The sequence below is a fragment of the Falco cherrug genome, chromosome 9, assembly GCF_023634085.1.
Source record: "Falco cherrug isolate bFalChe1 chromosome 9, bFalChe1.pri, whole genome shotgun sequence".
Taxonomy (NCBI): Eukaryota; Metazoa; Chordata; class Aves; order Falconiformes; family Falconidae; genus Falco; species Falco cherrug.
In genome coordinates, this window is record NC_073705.1 from 49,726,211 (window position 1) to 49,741,616 (window position 15,406).

The 15,406-nt window shown below is 38.9% G+C and overlaps 1 protein-coding gene across 1 annotated transcript in view; it reads right to left on the reverse strand.

Annotated features, from left to right (window-relative positions):
- Positions 1-15,406, reverse strand: part of LRMDA (leucine rich melanocyte differentiation associated) — a 680,442-nt gene that overhangs the window by 299,316 nt on the left and 365,720 nt on the right. Inside the window, exon 3 of the mRNA XM_055720225.1 lies at positions 6,214-6,340. Within this exon, the coding sequence (XP_055576200.1) occupies positions 6,214-6,340 (127 nt within the window). The remainder of the gene's footprint in view (positions 1-6,213; positions 6,341-15,406) is intronic.

Consider the following 15,406-nt stretch of genomic DNA (forward strand, 5'->3'; position numbering starts at 1 on the left):
AAGAATTAACTATATGCAAGCTCATAACATATTTGTTTGTTAGTTTTGTAGCCTGGATTAAAATTCTTGTGCTAGTCAGGACTAAAGCCCCCTATAAACCCTTCAAAGATTAGTTCCATGGTATACAAGACCACGACCAAGGAAGGATTGGTGTGATTCAAAGTTAAATTGCCCCCAGGGAATATTACATTTCAACAAGGTCAAAGTTGTAAACTGTGAGTGGATAGTATAATGCCACTTCGCTTAGCCAGTTTTAGGAGACCCTCACAAGCAGGGACAGCCATTTTGACAGCTAGCACAGTAAAAAGACCATTCTGTTACACCTCTGAGAGGCTGTGTGGATTCACACAGAAACTACTGGATGATGCCTCACGTGTTCTACTATTCTAGACCTCTGTATTCTGAAGAGTCTCTTTAGCTATGTCTTTTCACTAGTCCCTCCAGCATATTTCCAGTGCACAGACACTGCATGAATCCTTTACAGAGAGTAATACATCGGTCCAGCTGCTTTAAGTGCTGAGGACTGATGCTAGTCATCCTCAAAGCCCACAGTTTCCTTTCTCAACAGTAAACTTGGTATAACCATATTCGTGGTTGTTCTTCAGGGACAACTGCTGGTCAGACCTATGCAGAAACACAACTTCTGCTGACAGTTTCTAAATTAAATCTGTCTATATAACTCTATGCAAATGCTATGCTAACATATAACTGTTCAAGCAAACTAACCTATCTCACCACTACTCAATCAGTTTTTGCATATAGTTTCAAGTACGGAAAAGAACCTGGAATTTCTTTCCGTAACCTTTCTCTCTGCCGCAGATCTTTTTACTAGTCGCACAGTCAAATATATTGCCTTTATAAGAAAAGTCACCACACTTGTTCTCTGTCTCAGTGCTTTCCCAGTTGCTCCACCATTTTCCTTCAAAAAGCTTGTGCTTAGTCTTTCCAAAGTTTCGGCCACCCCACTTCCTCAAAAGAGTTGAAGGAGACGTTTTCATGTTAATGACTTTCTGTGACTACAGCTTTTCAGGAGTCTTTGGAAGCAAAGAGACAAAGTAAGGAGCAGTCAGTTTTACATTCAAAATATTTCTGAAACATGTACATAGAGAATATCAGAAGTATCACAGAGAACTCCAGACTGCCATGCACTAAGACCCAAAACTGTAATTCAAGTCTTCTCCCAACTAACCATGTCATGCAGATGCTGCAATCAAACCTAACATTAAAACAGCTGGATAGCACTTCTACCAGTGTCATAAATGAGCAAGGTACCTATATTTATTCCCATTTGAAACATTTGCCTCAATTAAATTTATTACAAACACGATGTAGCAATCACAAGCTATTCCATAGGCAAATACCCTTGAAGCAGAAGTTACCAATTCTCCTCTGAAAGCAGTGTGAAAAGATCTTTGCCACCTGAACGCTTTTCCATTAGAATGTGCTAGGTCTTCAAGGTTGGATAACCACAGAAATAGCCTGCAATATGCAAGTATACATCTTCCCCCTTCTGTATGTGCAATAGGATGTCACGCACAGTCATTTGTATGCCAGGTTCTGGCCTGAAACCCTATCTGGTAGGGAGATCAGGCCTTGAGATAAGGACTTGTTCACTGACTTTAAAACCATTTCCCTCAAGAAAGAAAAGGTGCGGCACAGGTGGTAATTAACCAAACATACTGAATACTTGGGGAAAACAAAACAAAAAACCCTCCTGTTCTGCATACCGGAGCATTAGTTTTCGCTGTGTAGCTGGAGTTGCCAGTGCTTTTAAGGGTATTTCAAAAAGCTCATGGTTCCAAGGCTGCAGATTTGAAGATAGGCTTTCAATGTTGTTAGGTATATCAACATGAGAAAAAGAAGAAATGTTTCTATTCCTCCAATGAAATTGTGTTTCTGGCTCTCCAGAGGAGATCAACCTGAAAACATGTGTCCTTTCTTTCAAAGTTTGGTTTTTTGTTTGGATTTTTTTTTAAACACTATTCTGCCCAAATGTTCAAGCTTCCCAAAACAACAGAAGGACAATCAAGAATAAAGCAGCAGCTCACTGTTTTCTAAAAAGTTCCGACATCTGCAGATGAACTGGTCCAAGCACTGCTGTAGAACAGGGTAAGGAATCACCTGGACTGAAGACTACCTCCCTCTTCCACAGATGCTCGGCATCAGGCATTCGCATTAATTTTTACTTTAGGTACACTTTAATCTAGAAGAAAGATTTTTGGCTCACGAGGTACTGCCGTTCTCTAACAAGCCACATCCATAACTGTGGCATGCGGAGCTCAGAAGTGTATGCAGGAAACTGCTGTACTATTTCAGCTTAGATCTTTGTTTAGTGAAGATAGGGAGCTGTACATAATAGGAGACAATTTATGCCTTTAACATATTAATTCAATCTAAACATCAAGTCCTCAGCACTTAGCTTAATGGATACTGGTCAGACTGGGACTTCTAGGTCTTCAGATACTTCAGAATAATGCAGGAACAAGCACAAAGGCAAAGTAAATTACAACTTAAAGTTTGGGGTTAAACAAATCTGTAACTGTTAGGCATTATGATGAGACCGCTGTAATGACAGATTATACCAGAAGTACTTATTGGTACATTCTTCAGTTGAGATACTCAAATCATGCTGTTTTCAAAGACTCAAGAACATGTAATCCTCAGATCTGAACCACACTGATAACTCTTCTTGCCATAAGTAATGCATATATCATTATGGGCATTCTGCCCAGCTCTAGATTTCCCACTGTGTGGTGTCAAATATTTTGGTTTTCCCCTAACCCATTCCAGCTTAGACCTAGATTCAATGTCTACATTCTACACCTACATTCTACACCTACATTCAACACCTTCATTCTGTATCAACTTTGCTATCGGTTCTTCAGAAGTATACAGAATGTATGTTAAACGGACTGGACTAAGAAATAGGGGGGATTCTGCAGAGAATCACAGATCTGGTTTGTTATCAGAGGTGTTTATTTTGAAGTGAAGCAGTGAACTAAGGAGTTCAAATGAGGCAGATGCTAATTTTCAGCATAAAGTTATATATATTTGACAAACTATCACTGCTGCCCTTTTGAGTAATTGTAACAAATACTAAAAACATTGAAATGTAAAGGAAGGTGAAATGTCTATATTGCATAGTCTTGCTGTAACACCAGCCATAACCAGCACAGCAAAAAGCCATGAAGCCTCATGCTGCTATCACGGAGAGGAATGAACCTATTCAGACGTTTCACGAGTCTTAGTATCTTGTGAACACACTTATAAGGAGAAATGAGGCTTCCTGTTACAACCATAGGTGACTGCAGTCATGAGTCCTCCCCCGAAACCAACTTCCTACCTACCACGCATCCATCTTAGCCTGGAGTGCTTTCTGCCATCTGTGGTGGCTGGTAGAGAAACGAAGATCTTTCCCAAAGTAAATCAGACTTGTGTAAAAACAAGCATACTCTACACCTAAAAAAAGCATGTTAGAGACATGCAATCCGACACAGCACAATGTTGATAACTATCCTTTATATAATTCAGCTATATAGACTGCACTTCAAAATATTTTTAATGGATTACTCATTACAGAAAAGACTTTAAAGGAGTAATATTTGAATTTTCTTCTTCCATTTCTAGTAGAAAAACTGGTAGTGAAGAAAAAAATTTTAGATCATTCTTCAAAGTATTTACCTGATTTAGAGATTAGCTTTCACATTTCCACACTGTATCCAGACATTGTGTTAGGAGGGGCCAAATGTTATTTACACACGCAACGCCAGACAATAAGTGAACCATGTAAAAGGAGTGGAAAGCTCTTATCAGAACTAACAAAACAGGATCTTGGAACAAATGAAGCCAAAATAAAAGGAGTGTAATAGCAAAGTGTAAAGTAATATTGAGACACCCAGGAAAGCTCTTCTGTGAATTTAATAAAGTTTACATTTCTTCCGGTTTTCACAGGGGTCTGTTTGGCTTTTTGTTTGTTTTCATCTCTCCCTCTCTCCATATGTATATAGTTATGTGTACACATATAATTTTTAATTTAATACAAAAACCTGGTAATATTCCACCAATTGAAGTTTTGTTTTAGATCGGTTTTCTTTGTTCACCTGTGTCCTTTCCGTAATGCTACTGTCATACTAAACCTTCCTTCCTGTAATGTATTTCCTTATTCTATTAAATGTACATTTTTACTTGAACATTTTTCAATTAATTCTATGGAGAAATCATTAATTAAAAGAAATGTTTCAAGTTCAAGCGACACCTTTTTCAAATATTGTATCCACAATGAAGAGAGGAATCTGGTAGGTCTCTGTGCTTCTCAAGACTGCTGTATCTTCCCTACAAGAGATCACTACTCCTTAGGGCTCAAAACATTAATGATAGACAGCGGTTATTTTTCCTGCTCTGGGCAGTTAGTATACATCAGGTGTTTTACAAGCATTTCTGCAACTCCTCTATTACATTATTGGCAGCACACTACAAAACGTTTACATTATTTTTACAACCTGGGTAGCTCAATACCCTCAAAGCTTGAACTTCATAGTTTTAAGATTGAATTAAAAAATCCCAGGATAGATCAGATCCTTCTTATTATGTTATCATTGACTTTGAGAGCTTATTCACTTGACAATAGTATTTTAAGTATGTCTGTGAGACCAGCAGAAACTCTTTAAAGAATAGTACTAACAGGATAATTTTCTCCCCGCCTTCTATTTTTGTTCACCAGGTTCTTATTCAATAGACCTGTCCTCCTTTTGGTAAGCACAACGGACCCCCTTGACACCTCCCAAAGAATAAATACACTAATGTGCTTTTGGGTCTTATGGCCAGATTTACGTTTCATGCTTTGTAGAAGGAGATGCGCTGCACCAGGCATGCCACCACCCACAGCATCAGCAAAAATGTTCTTGTACATTCTTCATCAAAGTATGCCCAGTTCAGATTATACCATGGCAGCAAGCAATAAAACCAGCTACTCAAAAAAAACCCAGAGAAGCCTGGCATTAACCAGAAATCTAGCGAAATACCTGGTACAGCAATGAGTGTTGCTGCTCAGGAGACACTCTTGGCAAATTTCCAGGGCCCCCAGAATAAAAGTTACTCTGCTGATTTTTATTTATTTATAGAGTCAAAAATAAGTGCAGAAATCTTAGAACCTGCAGTTATTTTTATTCTCCTCAGTAGGAGGATTTTGCTTTAGTAGGAGGTAAATTGCTCTCTGTTTACATTGTCTGTAATAAAAGCCTGCAGTTGAGCAGCCCTGTCCTCACACGGCAATTACAAAGAGAGGGCTTGCATGCTCTGTGCTCTATGACTCTGCAGGCCTCGGCTGGCCTTGTGGCCACGCTTTGATCGCACTTCATTTCTGTAAAACCATATATTCTGCATCTTCAAATCTCCACAAGGGTCAAAGTATGGGAAAATTATTTAATAATCGAGTCCATGCCCAGCCCTTGCAGATAATTAGTTTTTACAGACCATTACTATAAGCTTACAGGCTGGGGGCTCTGATTCAGCAGAGTACTTAGGCAAATGCTGAAATATTTGTTCTGGATAAACTTAAGCAGGCACTAACTTCAGGCATACGGAGAAGTGACTGATTGATTATGAATGGATTTAACCATCCATCTAAAAACTTTAATGTATTAAGACCTTGATTTGGACAGCATTTTATATGAATTTATAAAGAGTTGGAACACAGAGAACACAGCAACTTGCTTTCACAGCTGTGCTGCACAGCAGCTACCAAATTGTGCATATTACCAGCTTCATTAAAGTACAGAAAGGTATTGCATTTCCTGGTTGGGTTTTTTTATTATTATTATTTTTACTTTAACGTCGTAAGAGCTATTTAAAATACAAAAACTTCGTAGCATTTCACTGCACTCTCTATTCCACTAGAGGTCAGCCTGCAACAGAACCCCAGCAAACACAGGCTCTGCTGCACACTGCTAGCACTGACATTATTTTCTTTCTCTATTTTATCTATTAGAAAGATTTCTGCAGAGCCATAACTTAGATCTCTCACTAAAATGGAGCAACAGGAAGATATAATGGTGCATTTCATTTATGAATGACCTATAATAAATTACTATGAAGTATTCCAGGTGCCAAACGAGAGAATGCTTTGTCTGCACATGAACTATATTTCACATACCTTAATTTGGCTGACACATAAAACTCATTTGACATTTTGCAGGTATTTCTTTGAAAGGATATTTGGTTCTTGTTGAGCATTAAGGTGTGGAGGTGGGGTAACCTGGGTAACAGAAGGTCATTTCCGAGTAGATTGTTGTCCAAGATCAGCTCCTCCAAGTAACTGAACGTTTTCAGTCCTTCTAGTGACCTGCAAACGACAAAGGCAACAGGAAAAATGATACTCCACTAAATCAGGGAGGCCATTATGAGCTGAAATAAATATTTTAACCTTCCCTTTCAGGAGTGGGAATAGTTTTGGTTTGGGCCTGTCAGAAGAGTGAATGACAAGCATTAGTGGCAAGGGGAGTGCTGGCACTGCAACACATCCTTCACATGCTGGCAGGATGAAGGATGGGGGTCACTTAGTGAGTAGCCAGGATCCAAAACAAAAGGCTTCAGATATGGGGCCTGCAGGATGAATTTGTCAATGTCTTGTGCCTTCAGGCACCCAGCCTCGCCTGACCCTAACCTCCATTCCCAAGATAAATAACTCTGTCACAGTTCACCTTCATTCCCTGGACACAAATTTAAGTTGTCATCCATCATTTCTGCCAAGAAATATCATACCCCGCTAACAATAATAAATACAACTTCAAGTATCATTTCTTAGCAGTTACCTTACATGCAATAATAGGAAATGAAGAAGAGATATATTTTTTCCTTTTTATTAACCACTTAATTTGCTTCTTGAGTCCCTGCAAACAAAATAAAATGTTCTCTACAAAATAAAATGCAGAATTACTCCAGACAGAAAAGGCATTTGCTTTCTTTTTGGAACTTACTGTCCCACTGTCAAGCCACAGGGTCAGACTGCAGAGAGCAGTTCTTTAAAAAGGAGCATTTCACAACATGAAAGTGCGGATGATGGTTTGTAAACAAACAAGATTCTGGAGGTATTCATTCCTCTGATAGCAAAGTACGGGGCAGGGGAAGGGGGGGTGAACAAAACTAAAAACACTTTTGTACCTTGTTAAGGCATCTTTTCCAAACTTGATTCTTAATGCTTGCACATTCCAACAGGAAAAAAACCCAACAAACCCACACATTAATCAACTAAGACACATGGTATACAGAGCATACGCACAGACACGCATTCACAGCTCATTCACCTACCAGACACCTAAAGATATGCTGAGATTGCATGACTTGACAGCTGATCTACTATGCCTACCAGTGGGAAGATCATCACTGTATCTCCTGGCTGTTTTATAAAATGTGATGAATAAGGGAGATGCAATCTATACTATTTATTCAGTTTCCAATGACATTTACACTGAGGGGATTTCCTCACCCTCCCCCCACCCCCAGTTTTTGGCAAAGATCAAAACTCAGCCAAGGTCCCTGTATAGAGAGTTCTACAGGCACCACTACTGGACGAAAAAACAAATATTATTAGAAAGCATATGGGTTTTGAATTAGGCAATTTAACATTCATCTGTCCAACAACAAAAAAAATAAATAAATACTGCTTTTGTAGATACAACTTACTGACCACTTACAAATCACAGTTAGAGGGTTCAAACAACCAAAAGAAATCAAGTCGGTGACCTTTACGCTGTGTACTGTACACTAAACTATGAATATTCAAGTAACATTTGCACAACACCGGAATGGGGTATTTCAGTGCAAGGACTCCCAAGCTCTCACACTCTGTGACTCAGTGCTCTGAAAGGGAGGTACAACTATTACCAGTGCCATTTTGATGCTGGGCAGCCAGACCTGAAGAAAATTTGTCATGCCTACACGCTAAGGTATATCTACAGCATGACGGGGCACTGAGACTACCATTTCTGAAGCTGAAAGCACAAAACCCTCTATTATAAACATTGTACTGAAACAACCACCACAGTAAGAGTTGCACTTTTTGCACTTGCCTTTAATGAGCTGTTTCGGAAAAACTCGACCCAGCCTACATAAACTGTACACAGTTCAGAGCCGTGCTGGCATGCTGCGTTAAGGCAGCTATTTCAGCAAAGGGTCGCAACAAACTTGGTTTTGCCAAAGTCAAGATTAGAAAAGAGATCAGCAAACGTTTCAGACAGTGCTTTCCCCCCAAGTACCTTTAAAAGGCAAATTAACTCAGAGGAAGTAGCAGTGAGTTTATCAATTGTTATGAGTTTTCATTTCAGTTTATTTGACAAACCTAGTTTAGCAAATTCCCCTTAAATACTCTTTATTATATAAATAGTGGATTATTTCCAAGCCTCACATTTCAATGTAAGACTTTGACTTGCCAAAGGAGTTCAGAGAAGGCCACCTCCTTGTCAACACCACAGAGCCTTATGGGATGTTAATAGGTCCTTTGTGAAAAAACATTGCTTGGGCTCTGGTCAGTGTCAGCATCAAAATACACATTGTTCCTGAGTTATGTTATGCAAATATAATACTCTCATCATGAGAATCAGCAAATGGTTGGCAACTGGCAAGGAGAAGAAAGCGCATATCCAAAACTGCTGCAGGGGAGGCATAAAACAAAATGACAAGCCATGAAGTAGGACAAAAGGCCTTGAAACACTAGAGGGAGTTGCCTATTGAAACAGCCTTTCTTTCACAAGCCTGGGCTGAACACAAGGGTACTAGTTTCATAGATACGCAGAGAAAATTGTGTGCAAATCTCCTTACACCTGTCTGGTTTTGGTAATTTTTGCCATGTAATGTTATTAGCTGCTCAGTTAAAAAGGAGCCGTGTTACACAGGGGGTTGCTTATTAATTGTTGTTTTCATGTCATCAGAGCAGTATGCACTTGGTGATTTAATCACCTAAATTCGGAGACTGGGGAGATTGGAGGGGTTGCCACCGTACAGAGAGAGGGTGTAGCCATTAACATAAATTTACATCCCTATGTTATTTTGCTATTCACAGAATTCTCATTTTTTCATCTTAAACAGAAGAAAAAAACTAGCACCAAAACAAAATTGGTAAGACAGTTAGTAAAGAAACAAAAAAAGGAAAAAAAATGTGTTTGCTATCATTCAGTGATACCAGCTACTAAATTCAAGGCAACAATCTCTACCATCATAACATATAAGGAAATATTGCCCAGCAGTCATACTCCACAATTTAAAACCTTTAAGTACAATCCATGCAATGGGTTTTATGGTATAAACTTCAGCAGGCCCCATAAACTTCTACGTGTGTCCACTTCCCACCTGCAGATGGGGGACAAGAAAGGGTTACAATTGTGAATTGGTATATAGAAAACATTTTTGAGAAGCTGAGGTAGAAATCAGTGCAACACACCAGCATTTTTATTTTTAATGAGGGCAAGAGAGTTATCTTAATGGCCTCAAAGTATTTCCTTATGAGCCTGTTACAAAAGAGGAAAGGAGTGCATATATACACACAGCACAGCAAGCAGCACACCAACACCCTAGGAGACGTGTATAAAAAGAGGGAAACCCCCCAAAAAAGAGAATTGGTCTAAAATTTTATCTGCACTGTTTCCTGATAGTTCACAGCAGAAAAAATGTCTCCCCATGTCGGTATATTCAAACGGACACACAATTTTACCACCCCGCTACAACCAGCACTGAAAGGTCAGTGGCAAGTAGTTGTTTTCCCTAGTTTCAAAAGGCTAATAAACATCACCATGGTGTACTGCAGGTTGCTCTCCCCTCCTCTAATGACCTGAAAGCTGCCCATTATCTCACCCACAGGTACCATCTCAGTTACCTCGTTGCAGGGCTCACACTTCACTCCCAGAGGAGAGCAAGTGCTGCCAAGAGATTTCCATTGCAATTTCCAAAGTCACATCAAACCGACAAAACATCACAACGTATTCAGCGCTGCCTCATTCAAACAGAAAAAACTTTAAGTTTCCACTGTAATTAACCCTATCCTCGTTAAGATAATTATGATCAAGCTCCCTGTCACAGCTAATATCACAGCATCATTGCCTATGGCTCACGCTTTGCCCTCATTAGCTTACAAAAACACTGCGCTAAACAGGAAACTGACTCCCTCTGCAAAATGACTTAAGATGTTCTGTAAGCAGACAGTAAATAATCCTTTAGAATATAAAGGTCTCAGATATGTCATTTTATCCAAGTCCTTTGGCTAATCAGTATGATTTCTTCCAGCTTTCTTTTCCCTAATTCATTCATGGTTTGTAAAAAAGTTTTAATCGTAAAGGAATGTCACGACAGAGATTCCCTCTTCCCCCCCGCCCCCCCCCCGATGTGTATGCATGGCAATTGTCAACCACACTATTTCATCCGGTCCCTCTGGCTTGATGGGGATTTGGTTACAATGAAAGCAAAGAGGAGCTTTTAATTTTGGTAACATTTAATAATGAAAACACAAGATTTTATAAACACACCAAAAAAAAGCACAGAAGCCTCTCAAGTCATAGACAAACCTTGGTACCCTGCAGTTGTCCTTGTCCGGGAGAACAAGCTGTTTAGAGGTATATGCGGAAAAAGAAGTGTTCCTCACGTTTTATCCCACCCCTCCATTAATAAGACAGCTGCCTCATATCTAATGACTTTTTCCTCCTGTTTAACAGGAAAAGAGAGAGCAGTTAAGAATATGTAAATGAGAGAGTTTGGCTTTAGTCTTGAAATTTATTTGCACTCTGTTGACAAGAGATAGCCATTACCAGAAGTTAAAGACAGAGCTGTTACAAAACAAGAGCTTTTAAAATACCTTTTTTCTTGCCTTTTATGTTTTAACAGATTACAGGAGAGCAAAATCAACTCGAGAACCCTACTACTAGATAATTTTAGTATTTAACAAATACAAATGCAACTTCTATTTCTCCAGTACCTGCCAGCCAAGGACCACAAAGCATTTTTTTAAAAAACATTAATGAATTACTCTTAAAAAACCTGCTGAGCTTAAAATTCCATTTTGTAGTAAAGCAGAAAGAGGTTAAGTGACTAACGAAAGGTGACCTCCAGCAATTTTCAAAGAGACAAGAAATAAAACCCAGAGCTCCTGACTTCTAGTCCTTTGACTTAACCTCCCCAAAACAAAACAAAAAGCAATAAATAAATGAGATAGATAGATAGATAGATATAAAACCAGAAGACAGACATACGTGTAAGTTTAGAGTTTGCATAATTCCCTGGGAATGCAAAATGTAATTTCAAGGTTTACTTGCTTTGATTCCTGTTTAATTTTAAATCCCATTTAATCAGAAATACAGCATACAAATAAGGGGGGAAACCCAAGCCATTTCCAATTCTGTTCTGATGGCGGAAGAGGTTCAGTGAATCTTCTGTGCAAACTCCCTGGGGCTGAGGCCTCTGTCAGAATTCTATTCCTAAACCTGCTTTGGGGGGTTCTGCTCTAAACACACCTCTCACCCGTGAGTACAGAAAAATAAAGAACCCATTTTAAAGAAAACAGAGTGGCTAGAATTCAGTTCAAATGGCGGGGGGAATGACACAAACCAAAACCAACCCACTCTCACTATTATAATCATAAAACCACTGCAAACTGAAGGTTGATGTATTTCCTGCACGCAGAGATAGTGATGGCAGATAAAGTACAAGTAAGAATCAAAAAATGACCTCTACACTATTGAAGCATAATAGCTTTTCTCTTCTGCATCCCCACTCAGCGTTTACACCCATTTTTCTGCATGATAATACATCCAAATAGAAAACAGAATTGAGCGAGTATGCAATGGACAGTTCTGACACTACTTTTGGACTACAACATAACAACAAACAAAAAAAATGGAACACCCCCCCCCCCCAATAAACGACAAAAAAAACCCAAACAAAAACAAACAAAAAAAAAACCAAAACCACCCACACCTCAGTGAAAGTAAAGCGCCTCCAAAATTTGAGATGTGGGCCATTCCCCAAGTTAGACCAGACAAGTCATAAAACAGGAATCACAAAATACTGTTCAGTGGAGAATAACCTTACCAATGCTTCCAAAACACAAAATGCTTTGGTTTTGTCTAACATCAGAGGGGATGGAAGCATTTTGCAGGCTATCCAGAGCTAGCATTTAGCATCACTTCCAGTCAACCTGTTTCCAGTTTTCTGTTGCTAGATGGAAAATATCTGGTAGCAGCTCTTGGAATAAACCTTAAGGCAAGCCTGCACCTATGGTCAGCAACAGAGAAAATGGAAAGAAATGAATGAGCAGAATTATTAAATACCTGGGGAAAAAAGCTCTCCATAAGAAAAGATTAAACCTGTGTTATGAACTGGATCTACAATTAGTTTCTGAGTCTTTTCATATAAAGGACATACTTCACTTTCAGACACAATAAAATGGATAGCCAACCCTCTTTTTTCCCCCTTTTCTTATACTCTGAAAGCATACAAGACTACATGGGACACCTTATTACCAAAACAGATGAGGATAAAAACATCTTGCACAACAATCAAACTAGAGCTACGTAAGCACATTAAAACAGTAGGGATTCATGAAAACCCAGAATCTTCATCTTGTTTTTATAAGTCTTGTTCTGAGTCTTACACAGCAGATTCCATTGCTTAAAAAAAAAGCCCAAGCTACTCAACCCCTGCAAGCCACCACCCATCCCTAAACCTCAAAGAAAACACAAACAACAGTAGAGTCAATAAACAGATAGACAAAAAGAGATGAGGCCTCTGAATTGTAAATGTTAAGCCCACAACATTTCAGAGCCTTTACTACCAATTACAAAAAAACAGCAATGTGGAATGTCTTGAGAGAGAGATTTTGCTATTAAGCAGCAGCTCCTCAGATGATGGAATTATGTGAAAAGCAACTATGCAGATTTAGCGCATCCATCTGTAGAAGCCCAGTCACTCCTACCTCTGTATGGCCAGTGACCAAAGATGGGCACTGCCAGAAGGTGGATCAGACCTTCAGGTGATTTTCAGTGCAGTACATACATTTGGGAGGGATGAACGTAGCCTATTTGTCGAAAGTCTTGCAATGAAATTAGGAAAAATTGCAACATTAAGGTAAAATAAACCATTACAGCTGTGCCCCACGTGGGTGGATTATTTACCTGGTGAAATAAACTACAATTCCCAATTATGGTTTTCAGTAGCTCACAAAAACATCTTAGTCAACCGTTCAGTTGCTTAACCACCATTCTCTCCTACCATGACTTTAGTCAAAAACAAAACCAAAAAAGATTGTTATCCTGGCCTAACTCTACGATGAAGCAACCAGGCTGACTGGGGTGGGGTTCTATTTCTGTTCTAGTGAACCTCTTAAAGCCTCAGATTTCACTATGTGTATTTAACACAGCCCTACTCAAGAGGACAGCCCATTAACAGAGCTCAAGCTTTACCCTCATGTTAGGCTTCTTTTTGCATAAATTTTTATATTACATCTTTAGGATTAAACATGCCAAGATTTTATATGATATTACCATTATAATTTTGTGTAAATTTAAATAGAATTACCATCAGTATAATACTATAGCCTGTGGCAAGGCAGTTTTCACATAAGCCATATAAAATATTTTAAAATAATACAAAATGAAAATGAGCTCTCAGTCACCTAGTGACTGAACAAGTATATAACAAAAAAGAATTTGCAAAACACAGCTGAAAATTACCAAGCAGAGAGCAAGTGACTGTATGCATTCATATTTTATCAAAGGGCATTCTGGAAAAACCACCACCAGGAAGTCCCTGCAGTTCAATGGATGCATCACTTCGATAATATTCCTCAATATGGACTTAAGCATCCTTCTGCTAAAATTTCTTGATATTATTTGACGAAGAATAACAAGGGTAGAGGAATAAAGAGAAAAACTTGGTTGTGACTCTTTTGGATCATTTGTCTTTTTTCCCCCCAATCTTAACACGGAATTCAGTTCTAATAAAACAAATGACATTAAAAAGAAAAAGGGGGGGGTGGGGGGGGGAATGTGCAAAAAGGCAAACACCACCATATTTCCTGAACTTCAAAGAATTCAAGGAAGTATTAGTGATTAGTAATAGCAAAAGAACAAGCCACAGTTTACAAAATATAAACCTACCTGTTTAAAAAGAAAGAAAAAAAAAAAAAAGACCAAAACACCCCTAAAAATCTAGAATGTATTTATTCTTAAAAGCTCTTCTCAGCTCCATGTGCCAAGTTGAGAACCTATTTATAAACCCTGTAAAAACAGTATTATAATGGAAATATGATCAAATTCAAGCGCAAAGGCAGTGCCATAATGAAAGCTTTACTGTATCTTGGATCAATCTGTCACTCTGCAATTCAGATAGTAACCTGACCCCTCCCCTTTTTGCACAGAGAAGGGGGAGTAACAAGCCTGTAGAGTGAGTAGAGTAAAGCCCATTTCGACTACTAGAGTTCAGTGAGAAGGGGGAAAAGAAAAGTAATTTTTCTCCCATCTTCCACAACAACCAAGGCTGAGGATTGACAAGCAAATTGACGCACTGCTCAGAGGGCAAAAGATAAATGTTTGATGAATTGGCCATTGCTGGAGGAGTGATGGGCTTCATATGTGCATAATGGACTAGCTGCCGTTCAATTCAGATTGCCTGCCAAGATAAGAAACCATAATGAATGGACCAAGCACAGCCTGTGCCATAAGAAAGTATAATCTGACTAGTTTTAATAAACTTAATAAAAAAGATGAAGCAGAGAGAGGCAAGGGGACTGGCCTTTGTGACCAGCTATAAGAGGTGAGAACAACTAATAGACTGCTCAAGCATGATAGCAGGGAATTGTTAATGGACATAACACCAAATCCCTCTACGTTAAAAAAAAACTCTTTAGAACAACTTAAAATCACAGGGATCTACATATGCGCATATTGCAGATACTGCAGTACTTGTTACACAGCATATAACTGCCGTTTATTTATTTATTCTTTCCTTCCTTCCTCGCTACTTAACAGCTTTGTCTCCCTGACCTCCTTTATCCCCTTGGCACAGTACCTTAGCCTGTACCCAGACCCACACAACACCCCGGTACTTCACCAGGAACTCCTCAGAATTCAAAATAACCCTCTACCTGTAACCCAAGAGAATTCAGGCCCCATTTCCAACAGAAAGGTTTTGGCTGCACAACTATATCGCTAACTTCCTCTCCCAGTGGAGAAACATCTTTTACCATCAGAAGCATTCACACTTGATGTAATCTCATTTGTTTTTATAAGCTATGTTTCCTTCAAATATGAGAAATTTGCCAGTACAATCATAGGAAAAAAACCAAAACAAACAAAAAAAACCCCAACCAAAACAAAAAAAAAAAAAAAAACCACCCAAACAAACCAAACCTTTCTAGCACAGACAAGAC